The following is a 22,080-nucleotide window of genomic DNA, read 5'->3' as shown; positions in this document are numbered from 1 at the left end:
CTGCCCCTTGTGTGATACAGGAAAGAGGCATTTAGACACAGGCAGAACTCCTGGTCATTCTATTCCATATGGCTTTGGGGTCCTTCAGGTAAGGAGCTCTTCAGTTTTCACTCCTGCCAGTGGGCAGTGACTTACTCATGTGGCCTCGTTCCAGTCACATACATTTCTGCCTTCATGGGGCTATTTTCAGGATCCAGCGGTAAATGCACACAGGATGTCTGACGCTGTCTATTGATGTTCTCCTATGGATCCCATCTCAAACTGCCAGTATTTCCTCAGGACAAGATACTCAGTTTAACTCTTCTCTGAGAAGGATGCACTTTCTCACCATGATGTCTTATTTCTCCATGCTCCACAATCTTCAACACCCTTTTCTGGGAGTGTTGGAAAGAACCACATATAAGCATGAAACCCAAGTGTCTGATGCTAGAAAGAGGAATTCCCAACATAGGGCAAGCAGGATGCTTCTGTAGTGGGAGCTCTGTCCAGGTCAGACCAAAATTGTATGGTCCAGGGCAAAACTGAGCAGAAGTATCAGGTGTGCTTTCTGCACGTCACAGCCCCCACAAGAGAATTACAGTGAAAAGCATTGACCTGTCTGTACTTCATGCAAACCCCAAGTGGCCGGTGGAATGAAGGACCAGGCATGTTTGGGGCTGTAACTTCTTTTCTGAGGTGGAAATGCCCACCCAAGGTTATTAGAGAAATGAGTGCAGTGAGCAGGAAGGTGAGACGCTGACTTTAGAAGTAGCCTGTGATTACAGATTTAATTCATGTTATTAACTCCCCGCCTTTTACCTCCTCCCTCCTCCCTTGGCACAACTGCCAGATGGATATGGCTGGAAGTCAGAGGACGTTCTCGTGGGTTCGTGGGTCTAGGGTCCAAATGATCTCAGCGTAACAGCAAACAGGACAGAGAAGACCAGGCTCTTACTCAGGAATCCACCAGCCACGATAATGACAATATTGAACACAGGAACCCTGCGGGAAAGAGGAGGCTGAATGCTACTGCTGGTAAAGGCTCCCCCACATGCACGTGTTCCCTCTAGAAAATGCCTTCATGTCCCACTCCCATCTGCTTAGGTCCTTGCTGCACCTTTCCCACACTGCCTGACCCTGGGCTTTTCGGTCTGTCTCACTGCCAAAAACTACTGATTAGAAATAATTCAGTGGAGAGTATAGGTCCCTGTCCAGGAGAGGCACTGTTGGGAGACTCTCAGGCTGATCAGCCCATCCTCTTCCTTGTGATGTGGTAGGGAGAGGGGACCCCAGCTAGGAAACCCGCTATCTATTCTCAGCACCATCCCCTGCCTACTGGGATAGTCATCTCACCTCTTTAGCTCAGTTTCCTCACCTATAAACCGGGAAGAATCCAACCCTAGTGAAAATCTCATCACGAATTTTATAGATTTTGGCGAAATGATTTTAAGGGTTCTGGGTAAACATCAATAGGTATCATAATAAAAAGATGCAAAGGAGTGAGGGGCACTTGGCCAGTTCCATCAGCAGACATGCAAGCAGATGAGAGCACAAGGATGTGGCATGGTAAGAAACAGAGACAGACAGATGGCAATGGAACAAAAAGGCCAGATGCAGAGCCAGTGCCATGCGGGAACGTAACTTCTAAGGAAATCAGAGGTCCGGTGGATAAGCCGGATATGGTAGCATGCACCCATGGTCCCAGCTACTTGGAGAGGCAGGAGGATCATTTAGTAAATAGTCTTGCAGTATCTGGACAGCAACATGATAACAGAGTTGCCTTTTCTACAGTTTACAGCATGTAGCAGAATAAATCTTCCCCCTGGATTAAACATTTAAATAAAATTAAAAAACAATCCAAGAAAAGTCACCAGGAAATAGAAGAAGACACATTAAGGAATAAAGCAAAGCAACTGATTTAAAATCAACACATCCACCTATACAAAACTTAAAACCACATGCACAAACTAGCAAAGAGGGAAACAGCATAAAGGAGCTAGAAAGCAGAAAACTGCCTATTTGCCCGAAATCCACCCCTAGTCAACAGCCCTGACTTGTAGCACAGGAGACTACATTCCCAAGGCTGCCTGGTCAAGTTCAGCAACTGGTAGGGGACAGGGGGCAGAGACGGGGGCAGGGATGGGGCAGAGAGACAGGCAGCAAGGGACAAGGAGCCAGCATCTTTCTCACCCCTCACATGGTTGTGGCCCACTCAGCATCCTCAGCATCTGCCCTGATTCCAGTGCTGTAACCTGAATGTCCTGGCTTCTGGGCTCTGCTCACTTCACCTCCTCCCCAAGTCTCTCCTGCGAGTGCTCTGCCTTATCTACTCTGAGTGCTGTACCATTTTCCTACGCTGAACTCACGGGGCATGTCCACTCCCAACAGGCCACCACCTGCATTTCTTTCAAGGCTGCACACAAGCTACCAACCCCCTGAAGGGCCAGGAATTCATGTGTTTGGCCTTGGTTAGAGCTGCCCTTGCTCAGTTACTGCCCCTTACAGGGACAACTCCAAATGTGACCCAGGAGTCCCCAGAGCTCCTTTACAAGACTAAGCCAGAGTTATCCTGTGAGATACTCCTTGGTGATGACAACCTTGCTTGCCTTCCTTCCCTTCCCGGTCCCACTTCCTCAATGGCTTTGCCAGAAATCACTTCTTAAAACATTTTTCTTTTTGTCATTTTTTTTTTTTTTTAGAGAGAGAGAGAGCAGGATCTTACTCTGTTGCCCAGGCTGGAGTACAATGGGTTGATCACAGCTCACTGAAACCTCGATCTTCCAGGCTCAAGTGATCCTCCTGCCTCAGCCTCCCAAGTAGCTGGGACCATCGGTGCATGCCACCATGCCCTGCCAATTTTTTTATTTTTGTGTAAAGACAGGGTCTTGCTAAGTTGCCCAGGCTAATCTCAAATTCTGGGCTCAAGTGATTCTCCCAACTCAGCCTCCCAAAGTGCTGGGATTATTAATGTGAGCCAGGATGCCTAGTCCTAAAACATTTTAACAAGACTTTATGGCTTGCTTCTGGGTAACCTACGTAGAGATAAGGTGATAGTGGCTACATCTGCAGTGCCTCTCCATCCCCAAATTAGTGTCTCAGCTCTTCCATCACCTGGGCAAACAATTCCCTGCATTAAATTCCTTCTTTTCCTGGCTGGATGTGGTGGTTCACACTTGTAATCCCAGCACTTTGGGAGGCCGAGGTGGGAGGATCACTTGATCCCAAGAATTCGAGATCAGCCTGGGTAACACAGGGAGATCCCCATCTCTACAAAAACAATAAAAAGTATTAGCTGTCCTGATGGTATGCATCTTTGGTCCCAGCTACTTAGGAGGCAAAGGTGGGAGGAGGTTGAGGCTACAGTGAGCCATGATTGCGCCACTCCACTCCAGCCTGGTTGACAGAGTGAGACCCTGTCTCAAACAAAAAAAGAAAGAAAAAAGGAAAGGAAAGGAAAGGAAAGGAAAGGAAAGGAAAGGAAAGGAAAGGAAAGGAAAGGAAAGGAGGGAAAGGAAGGAAGGAAGGAAGGAAGGAAGGAAGGAAGGGAGGGACGGAGGGAGGGAGGGAGGGAGGGAGGGAGGGAGGGAGGGAGGGAAGGAAAGGAAAGGAAAAATGTTTCTTCTTTTCAAACAGCTAGAGTGGATTCCAGACTGGACTTTTGCTGAAAGGATAGTTCATATTAGACGATAAAGTTAACAGGTAAAAGAGAGATGCAGTCTCTAGTAGCGAGGCAGGAGAATAGGGTCTGGAGACAGAAACATAAGGCCAATTCATGCTGAATCAAGGTGCAACACCAAGGTCTGGGAGCAAGGAATCTAGGACAGATTTGTGCTGATTTCCCAAAACTGGATCAAAAGGAAAACTCCTGGGGCTGGGGTCAGGGAACCTAAGGCCAATTAACAAATTTTCTAAAGCTAAACCAGAAGGAAAAACCCCATCTCCCCATTCCCCAGCAGCAACGGATCAAAGGCTACTCTCCCCACAGCCTTCCCCCTTCCACCACATCTCAGATGGAAAGGGAGAGTGCCTTGGATTGGTCATGTGCCAATCAGAAACGACCATCCCTTTATCCGCAGAGGGTGCCAATTCACCTCAGCCTTTAGGTAGCCACAAACCAAATGCTTTATACAGATAAGGGGTAACTGAGAGGAACCTCACGTGGAGTACTTAAAACCCAGAAAACTTTGTAACTGGGCCCTTGAGCCACTTGCTCGGGGCCACTTCCACCCTGGGGAGCACTTTCTCGCTTAAATAAATTCCTGCTTTCACTGCTTCATTCCTTTGTTACTTTGTGCATCTTGTCCAAGTCTTTGTTTAAAAGGCTCAGAACCTGGACAGCTCACACTTAAGGCCCTCCTTCCCGTAGAAGTAGGAATATGGGCAAAGATCATGTACTCTTAACTTATGTATTGCAAAATGAAAGTAGAGAAAAAAGAATTGACTCTTAGTGGATCGTTCGTTTGATTTATTCCACAAAGGTTTAATGAACACTCTGTTCCCCAAACAATGTAATGGGAAAAAAGGCACTGCTACTACCCATATGGAGGTGGAGTCTTCACTCATAGAGAAATTAGGGCAGGCACCAGTTCACATTCATTTTAGCAGGAATGTGATTTAACTCACACTATTTAATGATTTAAAAGACTAAATCCTTGTCTGTAAGCCGGCAGTGACACTGCTTTATTTATGCATAATGAATCACACTGCAAATTGTTTCCAATGTTTTGGAAGATCATTGGTAGATGCTATTTGTATACAAAATGATATCAGTGTTTAAATTATCTCATGGAAATTTCATTTAATTATTTAAAAGAAGAAAAATACATCTGCAAGAAAATGTTTATCTCAGAGTTATCAACACTATATCAATGTCTAAGAACAGGCCAATGATTATGTAAGTTATGGCTTTCCCAATTGATAGAAAAATATGCACTTATTGAAATTATATTTATGGAATTTAGGTAGCAGCATCAAAGAATAATATCAGCAGGGAAAAGAAAAAAACAGGTATAATTAGACTTACTGCCATATTAAAATATGTATAAACATAAATAAAGACTAGAAGAGAATATGAGAAAAAAAGACATGTTAGACTAGTGGTCATGTGAAAGAATATTTCCTCCTGATAATTCAATATTTAATGATAAACACATTCTAATATAAATCAACATTTAATAACTGTACAGAGGTGTGAAATTGCTAAGTTAGTGGTTCTTAAGTTTGCCTACACATTAGAAGTCTCCTAAAGATCTTATTAAAAATACTGAGATGGACCTCATCTGCAAAAAATTCTAATTCTATTGATCTATAATTGGACACATGCGACAATATTATTAACAAAACAATAAGGCATTAAAAACCAATACTGCATTTAGCCCCAGCTCCAGCTCCTGCTGAGAGCTGTTAGGTGGACAATGTCTTCCAGCTCTGGGTTTCTAGCATGCCTACTGAATTGTCAAGGAAGTTAAAGCCAGAGAGGGTTCCTGACTCACCCAGAGTCACAGTTAGTCAGGCCGACACTAGATCCAGGGCCCCTCACTCAGAGTGCTTTCCCACTACCCATCAGACCCCTGGGGTTGGATGAGCTCCATTGGAATTTGGGGAAGATGCCATTTCCCTCTCCTTAATACTCAGGTTGCAAGGAAACAAGGAAGGTGAACTGGGGAGAAGGACAGACTGACTGAGAGCCTCCCCTGTTCTCCATCACCACTTCCTTCTTCCCCTGGACCTTTCTACCCAGACTAACATGACTCAAGTCAGCTCCTGCCCCACCCTCCCCTTTCCCTCACTTTCACATCCTCTCAGCACACGGACTGGGGAAAAAGGGCTCAGTGTCCAAACCAGGGGCCCAGGGCCTGAAAACCATACCTGATGATATCTGTCACATTTGTAAGGTTGATTTCAGAGCCAGGAGTGGAGACAACGGCAGTTGACTCGGGTGGAGCTTGGGTCACCGTTCTGGGGCTGGTATAGCGTGGGCGCAAGGACTTAGCAGTGGTAAGAGGAATCCTATACACATTCTGGGTAGAATTCTCATTGGAGCCAGGGGTACCTGAAGAACCTGCAAGAAGACACATTGGATGGATGGACAGATGAATGATGAAGGGGTGGATGGGTGGGTGAATGGATATATGGATGAAAAGGTGGATGAGTTGATGGACGGGTAGGTGGTATGGTAAATGAAGCTGAGGAGGGAAATAAGCATGGCCCAAATGCAAAGTTTTCTTTTGCTAAAACCAAAGAAATACTGTGGAGTCAACCTGAGTCAGAGATTGAAAAAGGGAAAGAAGAAAAAAAGGCAGGAAGTGAGGGAGAGCAGAAAGAGAGAAGAAGAAAGGAATTTTTTTGCCATTCGTATTGTTGGAAATGCACTTGCCTTCTGTTCTTCACCAATTCATGTGTCCCCACCTTCTCCAAGAATAATTCCAGGCTTACTTGATTCACTCTGCCTTTCATTCACCTGGCTTATGGCATATTGCTTTAAAAGTTATCTTTTATTAATATATTGTGTATGCACCTTGTCTTCCTCAGGCTTAGAATTCCCCAGGTGCTGGGAACTTGAACCTGCCTCCCTTTCCTCTGTCTTCCATAATTCATTCCTTAATGCAACATCTACTGAGAGCCTACTTTGTGTCAGAAACTACATTATTTGCTAAGGGTGCAGAACCCAGGAAGGCACAGGGGCTTCCCTCAAGCAGGTCTGAAATTAATAGGGGACAGGTAAGTAAACCGGCCTCTCCTATCCAGTGAGAGAGAGTTGTGTATGAGCTCTGGAGACTTGCTCCCCGAAAATGGGAGCCATGGACCATCAGCATTGGCATCACCTGGGAGATCAATAGAGATGCAGACTCTTGGGTCCCACCCTGGACCTATTCAGTTGGAGTCTGCATTGGAAATAAAATCCCCAGGTGGTCTGTGCCCACAGAAAGCTCTGAGAGGGGCTGCTTTAGAAGCACACAGGCATGCCACCAAATGCATCCTTGGGAGGGGGAGTCAGGACATGGCTTCTAAGTGGAGAACAAAGAATGGGACTAAATTATCCCAAATCTACCACTCACCTTAATTGTACCCCAATTCCTACCACAGCACCCCAAATTAGGCTCTGCTATCCAAGGAGAATCTCATGCATGGAAGGTTCTACTTACTATTAGACCTCAGATGAGAGACAAGGAGCTTCTGGGAGGAAGACAGCCTGCTAGGAATCCTGAACCCCAGCTCTGCTGATGCTACCACCACCGCCCCTTTCCTCACCTGGCCTTCCTGTCCCCACCAATCCCAGGCCACTCACCCTTGGTCACCACCAAGCGGATGGGATAAAACAGCATGTGAGATTCCTTGGGAGGCTGGTAGATCACACACTGATACAGTCCGGAGTCTTCCACTTGAAGGTTGGTCATTTGGACCTTCAGTAAACCATGATCAGGGAGGTCTTCTAGTATGATCCTCCCAACTTGGACTCGATGGGAATTTTCTGAAGGCCTCTCTGTTTTTGCCAGGATCTTGGGCATCTTTCCCTCCATTTTCTGCCAAGCTTTCCTGCTGTTGGCATACTTCTGTAGTGTGTAGTCACATTTTACCTCCAGGGTCTCCCCCTCTTTGTGTTCATACTTCTCCTCAGTTAATTCAGTTGCAGCTCGGAGTTCTATAAGCAGGGAAAGAGAATTGGGTTCTGTGAGGAATTATTTTTCTCTCTCTGGGTGGGGAAAAAGGAGAGGAGCCCCCTGTTTTTCTTGTCCAACCACCCATATTTCAGACAATGTTCTTGAGGCCTCCAGAGAAAACACAACTTGCCCTGCAAGCCAGCACTAGACCTCAGATCTTTCCACTGTGAGTAGGTTTTTTACTATAAGAGTGAGACTTCATATGGTGCACGAGGATCAAATTTCATAAATGATCACAGGAAGACTGACTTTGAGAGGAAGAAACTACCCAACTGGAGACAGAACATGGGACATTGTGCTAAGACCACAAGTGGCTGCAGCATGGTGGGAGGGAACAATTACAAGGCTGTATGACATAAAAAGTGAATGCAAAGACACAGTGCTAGAAGAGAGTGGCTCCAAGGACAGCTTGAGGAACTTCACCTAAGTCAGGGCAAGGACATCAGTTCAAAAGACCTTTGGACAAACAGTGAGGAAGCCGTCTGGAGGGCATGATGAGCATGGATATCTGACTACCTGGCACTCCTTTCTCCCTTCTTTGGGTAGCAGAGCACCCGTTTCCAAGGGAACGATCCTGTGTGGCTCTACTATTGGGGCTGCCCACATTCTCAAGGATGGGCACAGGACACAGGCTTTGCCAATCCAAGTACCCCATCTCGGGGTCAGGTGCGGTAGCTCACGCTTGTAATCCCACACTTTGGGAGGATGAAGAGGTCAGATCACCTGAGGTCAGGAGTTTGAGACCAGCCTGGCCAACATGGTGAAACCCCGCCTCTACTAAAAATACAAAAACTTAGCCAGGCATGCTGGGGCACACCTGTAGTCCCAGATACATGGGAGGCTGAGGTGGGAGAATCCAGGAACCCAGGAAGAGGAGGTTACAGTGAGCCGAGATCACAACACTGCACTCCAGCCTGGGCCTTGCCAGGCTGATTGCTTTAGGAAGGAGCACATGGCTGAGCTGGACCAATCAGAATCCTCCCTGAGATTGCTGCAGCCATTAAGAGAAATGCTTCTTGCTGGGATTCACAGGTTAGTGAGATACGAAACTTTATTATGTGAAACTTTCTTCCATGTGGGAATAGGCTGCCTGAGAATGGCTAAACAGGCAGAAAGTGAGTGAGAGGAAGGGAGAGAGGGGAGAGTGGAGGGGAGAGAGAGAAAGAGAGAAAAAAAAACAACCCACGTTATCTGAGTCATGGACTCAGCTGTGCTCCAGAGGAGCACCCCTTGTACTTCCCAGTTACCTGAGCCAAGAAATGCCCCCTCCTATTTTTGATGTCACAGAGTCACAGCAGTGGTTCTCCACTGGGGAGCAATTTTTGCTCCCTGCCACAACTTTCCCTGAAACCCTGGACAATATCTAGACATTTTTGGTTGTTATAACCAGGGAGAGAGGTGGGTGCTACTAACATCTAGTGGATACCAGGCTAAGCACCCTACAGTGCACAGGACAGCACCCACAACAAAGAATCATCCCACCCCAAATGTCAATGGTGCCAGGTTTGAGAACCCCTGAGTTACAGTGACAATGGTTTCCACCACATTCTTGGAGGCTGAACTGGGTTAACCATCTGGAATTGGGAATGCTCATCTGGCCTTGTCCAAGGGAGCCTTGCTGATGGGAGGCCAAGCAGAGCAGAAGTTAGAAGACCAAGATCCGTGTTTCAGCTGGACACCCGGGGCTCTCTAAGTTTGCTGAAAAACTGTAGCTTACCTACTCAGGCCTAGGGTACCTTCCCCCATGGAGCACCAAATAACAGGCTGGACAGTGCTGCTGGGTTTACTGTGAGGGTCAAGGTAACACTAGTACTGCTGTTATTAATACCACACACTTAGGTCCTTGCAGGCCTGGTGAAAAACGACAAGCACTGCCCTTTTCATGGAGCCCCCTGGCATGCCCACCCCAGGATAGGCCAACAGATCTGCCTGACCTTAGGAAGACTCGACTCAGGGACTCACAAGGATTTTAAAGGTGAAACCAGGCTTGAAAGCCAGTTCTTCTGGGAGCAGACTCCAGTTTCTAAGGAAACCTTGCAAACAGGCCTCCTGGGCAACTCCCACAAACTCCGGTCAGGAGTGCCCCTCCAAGAGGCAGCTGAGCAGAGGCTGAGTGTTGTCTGAAACCTCATTTGTTCACTCACTCATCAGACTGTGGCTGAGAGACTTCTCTATCACAGGCACTGTGCTGGGCTCTTTGGAAGACACACAGACTCCATCCTCAAGTTGTCACCACTAAAGCCCTAACCTCTGAAGTTAATGTTACAGATAAATCTCCTTTATTTGCCAGCTCCCCAGGGAAGGTGGGAGCTACAGGTGACTGAGTTTGCAAACTTGCCTGTCTCTCACAGAAAGAAGGAGACAGTAAGAAACAAAGGCTGCTGAGCTGTCTGTGCAGCATTGCAAGAAGGGAATTCCTTTGAATATGTTAATTAAAAGGGTAGCAAATACTACCTATTAAGTATTATGTGCTAAGGGTTTTCAAAGACTGTCTTATTTAATCTTTGTAATGTAAAAGGTTGACACCATTATTCTCCCCATTTTATAGATAAGGAAACTGAGGCACAGAGAGATTAAGTGATTTGCCCAAAGTCTCACCATAGTTAAGTGCTAGAGCCAGGATTCAAACCCAAGGACTCTGGTTCCATCTACAGCACTGAGCTACATGGCCCAACACAGTCTGATAGGGATTAGAGCAGTCCTGGCCCAAGCATAAATAAGCATCCAGTTGCAAGGAGCATTCAGGTTAACCCCTAACCTATCCCCACAGGGCACAATGAAATATATACCACTGGTTTTCTCTCACACAAGTACATAACCTTCAGCCCTCTGCTGTCTCCCAGTTCTCCTTCAGAAAAACATGAATCAAACACGAGGAAATACACTTGTCCATGAGGACCTAAATCCCTTCTGCCCATCTAGATTATCACCCCAGCTCCAAGAAGCCCCAGAGCAACGTCTGAGCATGGGCTTTACAAGGCAGTTGTCCATGACTTTGCTCAAAGTAGAGGGCCCAAGAGAATACTTCTCCCCGACTTTTCATGCCTTCCTAAGGCAAGCCTCGCTTTTAACTCATATTGACACGTTCCTCCTGTTATTCATAAGGATTAGGAGGAGGAGTGAATAAAGCCTCACATGCTTCTGGTTTGGGTGCAGGTATGAGCTGTGCAGATCTTAAGAGGAGACACATGGAAGAGTTGGGGCATGGGCCGGCCCTGCTGAGCCTCAGCAACTGTACCCTCCAATCCCAGCGTGCCATGGAGAGCTGGAATGATCACCCCCACCAAAATGAGCACCAGCCTCTTCTGGTCACATCTGTGTCCTCAGCAGTAGTATATTTGCTGGCCCATAGTAGACCCCTGGGAAATATTTGTTAAATCAATTCTGCCTTTTGGGTTTAACGGACTGTCAACATCAAATGGAATATAACATCCAACATCATGATGGAATATAAGAAAAAAATTTCAACATCAAGTAAACTCATTGTAGATCATGCCATGATGAGATCTACTCTATCATTATTCCCATGCCAGACTTTGCCTGTCTCTGACAACGTCGACATGCACAGACATCTTGTTTCCCTGACTCTCCCCTTCTTTTACTTTTGTGTGCAGACCCTGCACGTTCTCCCGATTCTGGGTAGAGCAGCACAGTCTGGCATAACTATTGGGTGGCTCTATCTTGGATGGCCCCGTGTTCTGAAACTTCAGCAGAAAAGGCCCCCCCGAGATCCTGGACCAAACGCCATCCCTGCCCACTCCTCTTCCTTGTCTCACCTGAGACAAAGAGCATCCACAGCAGCCCCCAGAGCCGGGTCTTCCTCATCCCTCCTGTGCACCAACTCCAACTGCTGCTGAGGGCTTCCGGGACAGCTACAAGGCACCACAGTCACCTAGAGGCTTCAGAAAGTTGCACAACAGGATGTGAGGACATTCCTGGGAGGCACTGAGCCTGGGCTGTGTTTCATCACCAGTTGCTGTGACTCCTGACATCAACAAAAGAATCCAGAGACCAGGACTCACTTCTCATTTAAGTTTCTTTGAACTCCAGTTTTCCTTTCTGTGGTAATAATGACAATTACCTTTCAACCTCACAAAATCTAAGGAAGAATGTTACTTGAATGTAAATCAAAGTAAGGCATTAATATTAGGAAGGGGGACAGAGGGCCCTTTGCTATCCAGAGGCCCCCTCTCCATTCACATCCAATTTAGTGTAGTGAAGAGAGTCAGGCCCACATAGGGACAGGCGGCAACAATCGTATCTCATCTTCTCATCTTCAGGTTTTTTGTGAGAACATGTTTCTACATCCTGCCCTGCTTAGCCCCGCCGGTTCTCTTGGCTTCTGGTGACCTGGGGTGCACCTCCTCTTCATCACCAGGAGGGCCATACCCTGCATTTGTCCTCAGCATTGCCACAGACTTGGCCTGGGAGCTCACAGGAGTGTAGGGACCCCAGAAACAATTTGAGAGGACACTGCCACCACCCAACAAGAACAGACTTAGATTTAAAAAGGAAACTTGGTTCAAGACACTGAAGAAAGAAGAAAAAATCCAGCAGGTTTTGTACTAGAAGCAAGAAAAGACAGATTTGACAGTGTGAAAATCAAATCAGTAATGGAGAGGATTCACTTCAGAAATATTCCCAAATGTAAAATGAATAAAGACATTTAGAAGAGCTCAGAAATTTAAGTGAGGACAAATCATAGAACTCCAATCTACAAATTAGAGATGCCCTTAAAGCATAGAATGGAATGGTGGATCACAAGAAAGATTAAAAATTTTATCTTAAAAATATGCTTTCCAGGTCTGAGAAGAAATCTAAAATTGGAGGTTGAGAGTTCAACATGGGCAAGGAAAAAATTCATAAAGTGAGATCTAGAATAGGAAGTGTCTAGGTGAAAAGTCTTTGTATATAAATACAAAGACTCCTACTGTTAAACAAAAAGTAACTTGGTTTCTTCAAAGGAATCGAAATAATCAGGACTCAGATTTCTTCTCTGAGTAACAAATACCATGAGAGAGTGGGATGAGGTATAGAGAATATTATGACCCTAATATTTTATACCCAAATTGATTGCTACTAAAGTATAGGAACAACTAAAAGGTACTATCATATCTGCAAATTAAAACAACAACCAAAAAAATTTTCAAGGTTAACTTTAATTTTTTTAATTAAAACTGTTCAATGTAGCAATTTATAAAATATAGAAAATAAGAAATAAACTTAAATCATGTTATTACACTTTATAGAGATCATTTGTAGTGGTGATTTTACTATGTTTATTTTTTGTTTTACAAATAATGTCGGAAAACAGGCTTCAAACATGCTTGAACTGAAATCTGCTGGCCCCTCCTTTTGCTGTAGTCAAGCAGTCCCTAAAAAGGAAAAATAGACACGAAAGGTCTTAACATTTTCTGACTCAGAGAAGAGCCTGTGTGACTTCTGTGGCAATGAGTCAGATTAATACAGCTCATTTCAGTGAATAAATCCCTCTTCTTACAACAAAATTAATATTCCACACTTAAATAATAGCTATACATACTTCCTACATAATGTAGAAATACATACTTTCTACATTTTTGTGTCTTCATATACTTTGTGTGGAGGATTAAGTTCCTGGAAGATTAACAGGGAGCTTTGAACTAAACAGTCCAAGAAGAATTTCTAATTAGACTTGAATATCACCGGAGGCTGATAGCTCCTTCACATTTTCCTAACTACAGACAGCACCTGCATTTAAATTAGAATGAAGTAGAATGAAGTTTTTCTCCACTTGTCTGATCTATTTGTGTACTTGAGGTCAACAGTGTAAATAGTCATGTGTCACTTAATGACAGATACATTCTGAGAAATGTGTCGTTAGGTGATTTTGTGTTGTGGGAACATCATAGAGTGCACTTACACAAACCTAGAGGGCACAGCCTACTATACACCTAGGCTGTATGGTATAGACTATTAATATTAGGAAGGGGAACAGAGGGCACTTTGCTCTCCAGAGGCCCCCTCTCCATTCACATCCAGTTTAAACAATTATCTTTCAACCTCACAAAATCTAAGCGAGAATGATACTTGAACATAAATTAAAGCATGTTCCTAGGCTGCAAGCCTGCACAGTATGTTACAGTCCTCAATACTGCAGGCAATTGTAACACAATGGTAAGTATTTGTGTATCTAAACATAGAAGAGGCATAGTAGCAATACGGTATTATGACATTATAATCTTTTTTTTTTTATTATTATACTTTAAGTTCTAGGGTACATGCGCATAACGTGCAGGTTTGTTACATATGTATACATGTGCCATGTTGGTGTGCTGCACCCATCAACTCGTCAGCACCCATCAATTCATCATTTATATCAGGTATAACTCCCCAATGCAATCCCTCCCCCCTCCCCCCTCCCCATGATAGGCCCCATTGTGTGATGTTCCCCTTCCCGAGTCCAAGTGAGCTCATTGTTCAGTTCCCACCTATGAGTGAGAACATGCGGTGTTTGGTTTTCTCTTCTTGTGATAGTTTGCTAAGAATGATGGTTTCCAGCTGCATCCAATGACATTATAATCTTATGGGACCACCATCATATATGCGGTCTGTCATGGACCAAAATGTCCTCGTGCAGTGCATGGCAGCATTCTCTAATCCTTACCACTTTATTTTTCTGAGGAGTTTAATGACCCAACCAGTAACTTCTTCAGGCTGAATAGGCATGACGATATTCCTGCCTAACTACTAGGGTCTCTTTAAATTCTCAAGCTACTGCTCCCAACAAGATATTATTTCTTAAGGCTTCTCATAGAAGAACATTGTGATTTGTGACCTATGGTTCCTGTTAATTTTACTAAGGCTGGGTCACATGTCCCATTTCCATGCTTGCTTATAGGGTGGCCTCTACCACCAGGAAGATTTAGTCTTTGGGTACCATGAACCTTTTTGTACTTGTCAAACTCTATCTTCAGAGCTATTATGAAATTAATACAGTTTCAAAATTGATGCAATTAATGAAATAATACCAATATTATTCTGCTTTGTTTTGTCTTTAATAAGTCAGTGCCCCAAGTCAGTGGGTCTCAATCTTCACTACGGGGTAAATCAGTAGTTTCTTCCTTAATAAAGATTGGTTAATCTAACCTAGCTAGAATATATGTGTAACATTTTTTAACAATGAGATTGCATATACAATATCTTCTTTTCTGGCTCAGCGGAGGGGCCCACATGGAACCGGAACACAGATCTCTGAGGATGGTGTAACCCTGGTGCTGATATCTCTGAGGAGGCCCAATGAGACTACTTCTGAGGGTGGGGAAAACTGCAAACTGGAACCAGTCACTGTTGCCTGTGAAAAGCATCGCTGAGGTTACTCACAATGGAAGGGGATGAAACAGAAATCAGTGAACGTGTCCTGTCTTCCTCCTCCAGCCTCCCAGTATCCCTCTAGTGCCCCTATTGAGAGTCCAACAGGGAACCAGCCAGCAAAGACAAAGTGAGTTTCAGAATCTCCACTCAAACCAAGGTAAAGAAGTGTTAATCAGAGAGACGATGACTGAATAACCAGCTCACTCACACAGTCAATAAACAAGGGCACCTCAATTGTGGGACAGGAATCTTTGATGAGCCGTGCTAAGTGACTGTGTTACAGGAAAGGGGTCCAGATCCAGATCCCAAGAGAAGGTTCTTGGATCTCACACAAGAAAGAATCCAGGGCAGGTCCACACAGTAAAGTGAAAGTATGTTTACTAAAAAAGTAAAGGAATAAAGAATGGCTACTCCATAGACAGAGCAGCCCCAAGGGCTGCTGGTTGGCCATTTTTATGGTTATTTCTTGATTATATACCGAACAAGGGGTGGAATATTCATGCCTCCTCCTTTTAGACCATATAGAGGAATTTCCTGACGTTGCCATAGCATTTCAAAACTGACATGGTGCTGGTGGGAGGATGACCAGAGGTCACTCTTGTTGCCATCTCGGTTTTGGTGGGTTTTGGCCAGCTTCTTTACTGCAGCCTGTTTTATGAATGAAGTCTTTATGACCTGTATCTCGTGCTGACCTCCTATCTCATCCTGTGACTTAGAATGCCTTAATCATCTGGGAATGCAGCCCAGTAGGTCCCAGCCTCATTTTACCCACCTCCTATTCAAGATGCAGCTGCTCTGGTTCACACGCCTCTGACATTTCCCCCCTCCCTTTTATAAGGGAACCCTTAATCCTAAGGGTTTCAGAGGGATGAAGATCCATTTTCTGTAACTTCTTCAGGCTGAATAGGGGTGACGATATTCCTGCTTAACTATTAGGGTCTCTTGTATTCAGTGCAGGGAGGAGCTCAGTCAGAAAGCATCAGTATGCTGAGGGCCATTTGTTACTCTTGAGTTCTGACAAAAGTTGATGTCTGGAAGATTAGTAAATGTTCAGTTTAAGAAAACATTCAGTAAGCTTATCCTGCACTCCTACACAAAGAGTAAAACAGCAATATATTCCACAACAATAAAGCAAAATAAGTAAAATTATCCCAAGTAAATTAAATTAGAAGGCTTTCCATGAACTGGGCAGCTGTTAAAACCAAGCTGATATAGGGTTGTTAGCCAATTCCAATATGTGCTCAGAATTAAAATATTGATCCAGATTTTTGTATTACCCCTTCCTATTGTTTCTTCTGAGCAGCAGTCAGAGGTCACTGGTTGGTTCACAGGAATAAGCAAGGTTAGCCTAAATTGCAGAAACAAACTTAAAATTGAGGAGACTAGAATTTAATAACAAGTGTACCATAGTTCTTGAAACATAATATTTCTCTTTCCAGTTTCCCATTTTTACTAAAGACAAATCGTGGCAAGACAGATTTGGTTTATTATGCTTGGCCTGATTATTTGTATAAAGTGCAGCAAGAATCATTATTTTTCACATAAGCCCTTTTTAAATTGGCTTTGATGGAACTCTGTTCCCTGGAAGGAATCTTAGATAAGACTTTTTTAAAGTGAAGCCCAGCCATAGGGTTGTACCCTTAAATACCTGAGTTGAGTAAATTCTACTCCTCTTGGGGGTCCTGGACCTGTTAGAAAGTGACATTCTTTACTTACCACTGGTAAGAAACCTTGTACATGGACTGTGTAGGCAAGGTGTGAGTCCAGTTCCTCAAGGGGCTTTTATTGGCTCTACAAGTCAAATCTGATTCCTTAAAGGAAAGCATGCCATTCCAGTCAAAGCCTTGGTAAAATAACCAGTTTTTTCCACTGTGTGCTGTTGCAGAAGAAAACAGATTCTTATTATACTTACACAAATAACTATATTGCCATAAATTAAGAATACTCACAAATAGTTTCTAAATTCTGGAGAAATCGGGTAAAGAGAAACAAACATGCTCCAAATTTTGTTCAGAGGAGTATACTTTACTCAATTGTTAAAAGCTATAAATAGCTTAAAAGTTTTCTTAACTCTGAAAAACAAAACAAAGGATCAGCAACATTTTAAGCAAAGTCAAAAAGACTACTTCATACTTTTTCAGTTTAGTTTATGTAGTTAACTCCTGTTCTGTTTGATATTCATGAACATTCCAGTTCTCCATGAGAGTTCTGAAAGTTGTTTCCTCTATTCTAATGTCACTATTTCCAGAGTTATCAGAAGGCTGCATTTAAGAACAGCTTTTAAAGTCCTATAGCTGATTATAAACCACCTTTTAAATAGAACCAAAACAAGACAACAATTGTCTGTGGATGGCAAAATGTCTTAGGACAGCCACTAGTAAAGTCATAATTGACTAGAAAATTCTGGTTACCTCCGTGGCTTGCAATGATTTTATGTAACAATTATTAATAACATACACCATACACTAAGTCATATTAGAATTATAGGAGTTTCCCATAATTTTGGAACATATACCAATAACATGTTTATACAAATACAGCCCAAAGAAAACCAAACACCATTTTATATTTGATAATGCTTTCTGTATGATTTTAATATCAAACAAACCAAATGTCACTATGGCATTAGTACATTATTGATGTCAGGCCCAATTTTTAATAAAACATTATAGACTAATTTATTTCATCTTAATCAGTTTTACCATAAGGTAAGATTCTCATAAACCTTTATAAATTTTTGTTAAAGAGCAGATTATAAGCAGGTTTTTGCTTTCAGAAAAACCTATTGTGCTTTTATTTCAATGCTTAATTTACAGAAAATCTGAGTAATACCTCTTTAATTTTGGCCAAGATGTTTACACATAGAATATCTTTTACAATTAGTTTTTTTAGAAATCTTCCACAACTTGCTTAAACTTTCAGCTTTATTCTGTCTAACTTAAAACAATCCTTTAACCTTTTAATCTAGGCAAGAAAAATCCACATTCCCATGAGTTCATATAATTTTTTTTTTTACCAAAAACACATTCTACTTTCTTCACACACCCTGCATGTAAAACTGTTTCTTCAGTAGTCTCAATTACATGTTACAATGTTAACTTTTAGCAATTTTTACTTATTGTGAAAACCTTGCTAAGTTCAGGATTTTAATCATGTACTAGGTGTGGAGCCTAGCCTAGGACACACCAGGCAAAAGTGCAGATAACGGCTGACTCTTTCCAGCATCTAACTCCACGTGTCCCAGGCCTCACCTAGCAGTAAAGCAGACAAGTTGAATAGTTAAGAGTCACAGTGGCATTTTATGAAGAACCTTCTTAGCATAGCTAGGCGGCATGGCTAATTTCACATGTCCCCAGGCCTTATCTAGAATCAATGCTCCAAAATAAATTGAACAACTTTTAAAAGTCAAAGAAGCAGTTTATGACCTTAAAGCATTTAGGAAACTTAATATCTGACCTGCATAATTTAGACCAAATGTTTACATTTTTGAAAATATTTTTATTTTACCAATAATCTTTAAAACTGTTTTTATTTCCCAAAGATTACTTAAGTCATATGAACCAAAAGATGTTACACTTTTTAACTTTTTTGACAAAATATTTGATTTAAGCACTTATTTTTAAACCAATTAATCTAACTATTTTATATTACACACACATGATTCATATAAATACATAGACAGACAGAAGATAGAGGACTTATCCCATAAGCCAGGAATCAAACCCTAAACCCAGTCCGCCATTGTGAAAAGAGAAAGCATGGCCACATGGTTATAAGGTCAAGCTCCCAAGGACATACTAGACAGGAAGGAAACCTCATCCAGTTTTTTCAGGGACCTGCAGCAAAGTTTGTAACTGACCAGTTTACTGGGCTGTCTTGAAAAGTGGGCTTACAGGTAGGTGTCCGAGGCCTGTGTTCTATCCTAAAGTACTCCTCTGCATTATAGAACACAGAAAGATACACAAAACACACCAAATTCACTACAGCTTAAGACTAGCTTCATGAATTAATTCTTCCATTAATCAAAACTTTACAGAGGAGATAAACAGTGATTTTTACCATTCATTCAACCAGTTTGCACACAGAGAGAGGAGAAAGCATTGCCTAAGGCAGGGTGAGGAAGGCAAGGTGCTCAGGGAGGCCAGAGAAAGACCCACCCATTGCAGCAACACTGCAAAGTTCAGGCAGCCACTTGTTGATCAAGCAGGAACTTTTTCCAGCAGTGCCATCAGCTCTCGTTTCCCCTTTTTAGGAAGGAAAATGCTCCCCATGCCCCATGATCCTGTATACACTTAACCCTGTCACCCACAGCCATCAGCAAAGAGTGCAAAGCAGATTATTTCAAAGATAATAGCAGTTAATATCCCATAGTGCTAAATTCGTTCTTAGCCAAAAAGGACTTTACCAAGAGGGACTTTACCGACAGGGACCTCTAACCCCCTAAATCTCAGAAGGGACTCTAACCCTCGTAAGTCGGGTCTCTAACCCAGTTGGTCAAGCGTTCTTGTCTTTTATTAAGAGGGGGCTCCAACCCACTATGTCTTAGGAGAGACTCTAACTCCTTTAATTGAGCCTCTAACCCAATCCCATTCTTTACTCAGGTATATGCACCCCACTTACCCAAAGTCCGCCAATCAGTGCTGCAGTCTATTTCCTTTGCATCGGGGGTCTCCTCAGTACCATCCCTTCTGTGGTTCACCAGAAAGATGTCACAGAAACATCCTCAGATGTTTTTTAATTTTTTTTCCTAAATGAAGTCCTTTTAATTTTCAGACGATTTTTAATATAAAAACATTTTAATAATATACAAACAGCAATCACAATGGCATCCACGTGGAAGCGAAGGGACTCTGGCACAGATGGGGAGGCGGACTATGGAGGAACGGTTTTCAGGGTCCCAGTTGCTTTCCTTGCCTGAAATCACTCTGATCTTAGCAGAGGGAAGATTAAGGCAGCCAGAGGCAGAGGGGCCCTGACCCTGACCCAGAGACAGACTAAGCACAGCAGGCCCCTCTAACATCATCTTCCCACCATGGCAGCCTCCAGGGAAAGCCAGATCCAATCAGAAGAGAACAGGAAGGTGGCTGTGATTAACAGGAAAGGCAACCATGGTTCCTCAGCATCCTGTTGATCACACCTCTGGAAACAGAGTTTTGCAGTGACTGCTGGATTGAAGAGGATCTAAGAATCTTCCTGGGAGAAGGATGGAAATGGGATCTGAGTCTGCGTACTAACCAAGATGCCTTGTCTGTAACACCAGAGAGCTGGAGTGGATCTGCTTAGATGTTTGGGAAGAAAAAAGAATGACAGAGCCTTTGGCCCAGGAGAGCTGGAGTGTTAACTAGCATTGACTGAGAAATCCTCTAGGCAGGCCAGGGAGGTCTGTGGCCCACCACTTACCCAAAAGTAGCCATTGGGTTGGGAGTTTCTGCACTATAGTCACTTCCATGGTCAGCAGAAAGATGTTACAGGACCCCACCACTTACCCAAAGTTAGCCTTTGGGTCGGGGATTTCTGTGCTATAGTCCCTTCTGTGGTTGCCAGAAAGATGCTATAGGAAATGGGTCTGGATTCAGACCCCAAGAGAGAGTTCTTGGGTCTTGTGCAAGAAAGAATTCAGGAGAAGTCCATACAGTAAAGTGAAAGCAAGTTTATTAAGAAAGTAAAGGAATAATGTCTACTCCATAGACAGAGCAGCCCCACGGGCTGTTGGTTTAGCCATTTTTATGGTTATTTCTTGATTATATGCTAAACAAGGGGTAGATTATTCATGCCTCCCCTTTTTAGACCATGTAGGGTAACTTCCTGACATTGCTATGACTGTAAACTATCGTGGTGCTGGTGGGAGTGTAGCAGTGAGGACAACTAGAGGTCACTCTTGTTGCCATCTTGGTTTTGGTGGGTTTTAGCTGGCTTCTTTACTATAACCTGTTTTATCAGCAAGATCTTTATGACCTGTGTCTTGTGCTGACCTCCTATCTCATCCTGTAACTTAGAATGCCTTAACCATCTGAGAATGCAGCCCAGTAGATCTCAGCCTTATTTTATCCAGCTCCTATTCAAGATGGAGTTGCTCTGGTTCACACGCTTCTGACAACTGCACCAGCCTTTCACCTACGCTGAAGGCCTACATAGCAATTAAATGTGAACAACATCATTTCCTGATAACAAAACCAAAGACATCACAAGAAAAAAACTACAGACCAAATCCCTTATGAAAATGGACACAAAAATCCTCAGCAAAACACTAACAAACTGAATACAACAATATATAAAAAGGATTATACACCATGACCAATTAGGATTTGTCCTACTTGGCATTGGTTCAACATATGAAAATATTTCAGTGTAATACTCCATATTACATTGTAAAGGAGGAGGAAAATGTCACAGTCATTTCAATAGATGCAGAAAAAGCATTTGACAAAATTCAACTCTCTTTTATGATAAAATACTCAATAAACTAGGATAAGAAGAGAATTTCCTCTATGCAATAAAGAGCATCTATTAAGAAAAAAACCCTACAACTAACATTTAATGATGAGAGACTGCAAGTTTTCTCTCCAACATCAGGAATAAGATAAGAATGTCTTCACAGGCAACTCTATCCAACATTGTACTGGAGGTTCTAGCCAAGGCAATTAGGCAAGAAAATAAAAGGCATCCAGGTTAGAAACAAAGAAATAAAACTACCTCTATTCACAGGTGACATAATCTTGTACATAGGAAATTCTAGGGAAGTTTTTAAGAAAACTATTAGAGCTAATTAACAAGTTCAGCAAAGTTATAGGATATAAGATCAATGTATAAAAATCAGTTGTATTTCTACTTACTAGCAACAAACAATCTGAAAATGAAATGAAATTAAGAAAGCAATTTCCTTTATAATGTCATCCAAATGAATGAATATTTAAGAACAAATTGAACAAAAGAATGCAAGATTTGCACACTAAAAACTACAAAACATTGTTATCTGGCAGAGTCTTTGTCTTTTTGTACCCACTCACCCAGCTTGGGTCCCATCTCCACTGCTTTATGTTTCTGCTCCAGGAGGCCCTAGGTGACTCTGCTGCAGCCTCTACCATCC

The 22,080-nt window shown here is 43.0% G+C and overlaps 1 protein-coding gene across 1 annotated transcript; it reads right to left on the bottom strand.

Annotated features, from left to right (window-relative positions):
- Positions 1-44: 44 nt before the first annotated feature.
- TREM1 (triggering receptor expressed on myeloid cells 1) lies at positions 45-11,565 on the bottom strand. The gene is made up of 4 exons (XM_023212764.3): positions 11,417-11,565; positions 7,268-7,621; positions 5,848-6,040; positions 45-981 (listed from the first exon to the last, which is right to left on the bottom strand). The coding sequence occupies exons 1-4, from the start codon at positions 11,463-11,465 to the stop codon at positions 876-878; spliced, it is 702 nt and encodes a 233-aa protein (XP_023068532.1). The 5' UTR covers positions 11,466-11,565; the 3' UTR covers positions 45-875.
- Positions 11,566-22,080: the final 10,515 nt, after the last annotated feature.

Source organism: Piliocolobus tephrosceles, chromosome 5, assembly GCF_002776525.5.
Source record: "Piliocolobus tephrosceles isolate RC106 chromosome 5, ASM277652v3, whole genome shotgun sequence".
Lineage (NCBI taxonomy): Eukaryota > Metazoa > Chordata > Mammalia > Primates > Cercopithecidae > Piliocolobus > Piliocolobus tephrosceles.
Note: the sequence above shows the minus strand (reverse complement) of the source record. Positions and strands in the feature narration are given on the sequence as shown.

What these genes read in the sequence shown, in the direction of transcription:
- TREM1 (XM_023212764.3), bottom strand. Translation starts at nt 11,465, where the DNA reads ATGAGGAAGACCCGGCTCTGGGGGCTGCTGTGGATGCTCTTTGTCTCA. An exon ending in GTGGATGCTCTTTGTCTCAG is followed by an intron (nt 7,622 to 11,416) that starts GTGAGACAAGGA and finishes CCCTGCTTATAG; the next exon opens with AACTCCGAGCTGCAACTGAA. An exon ending in AATGTGACAGATATCATCAG is followed by an intron (nt 982 to 5,847) that starts GTATGGTTTTCA and finishes TCTTTCCCGCAG; the next exon opens with GGTTCCTGTGTTCAATATTG.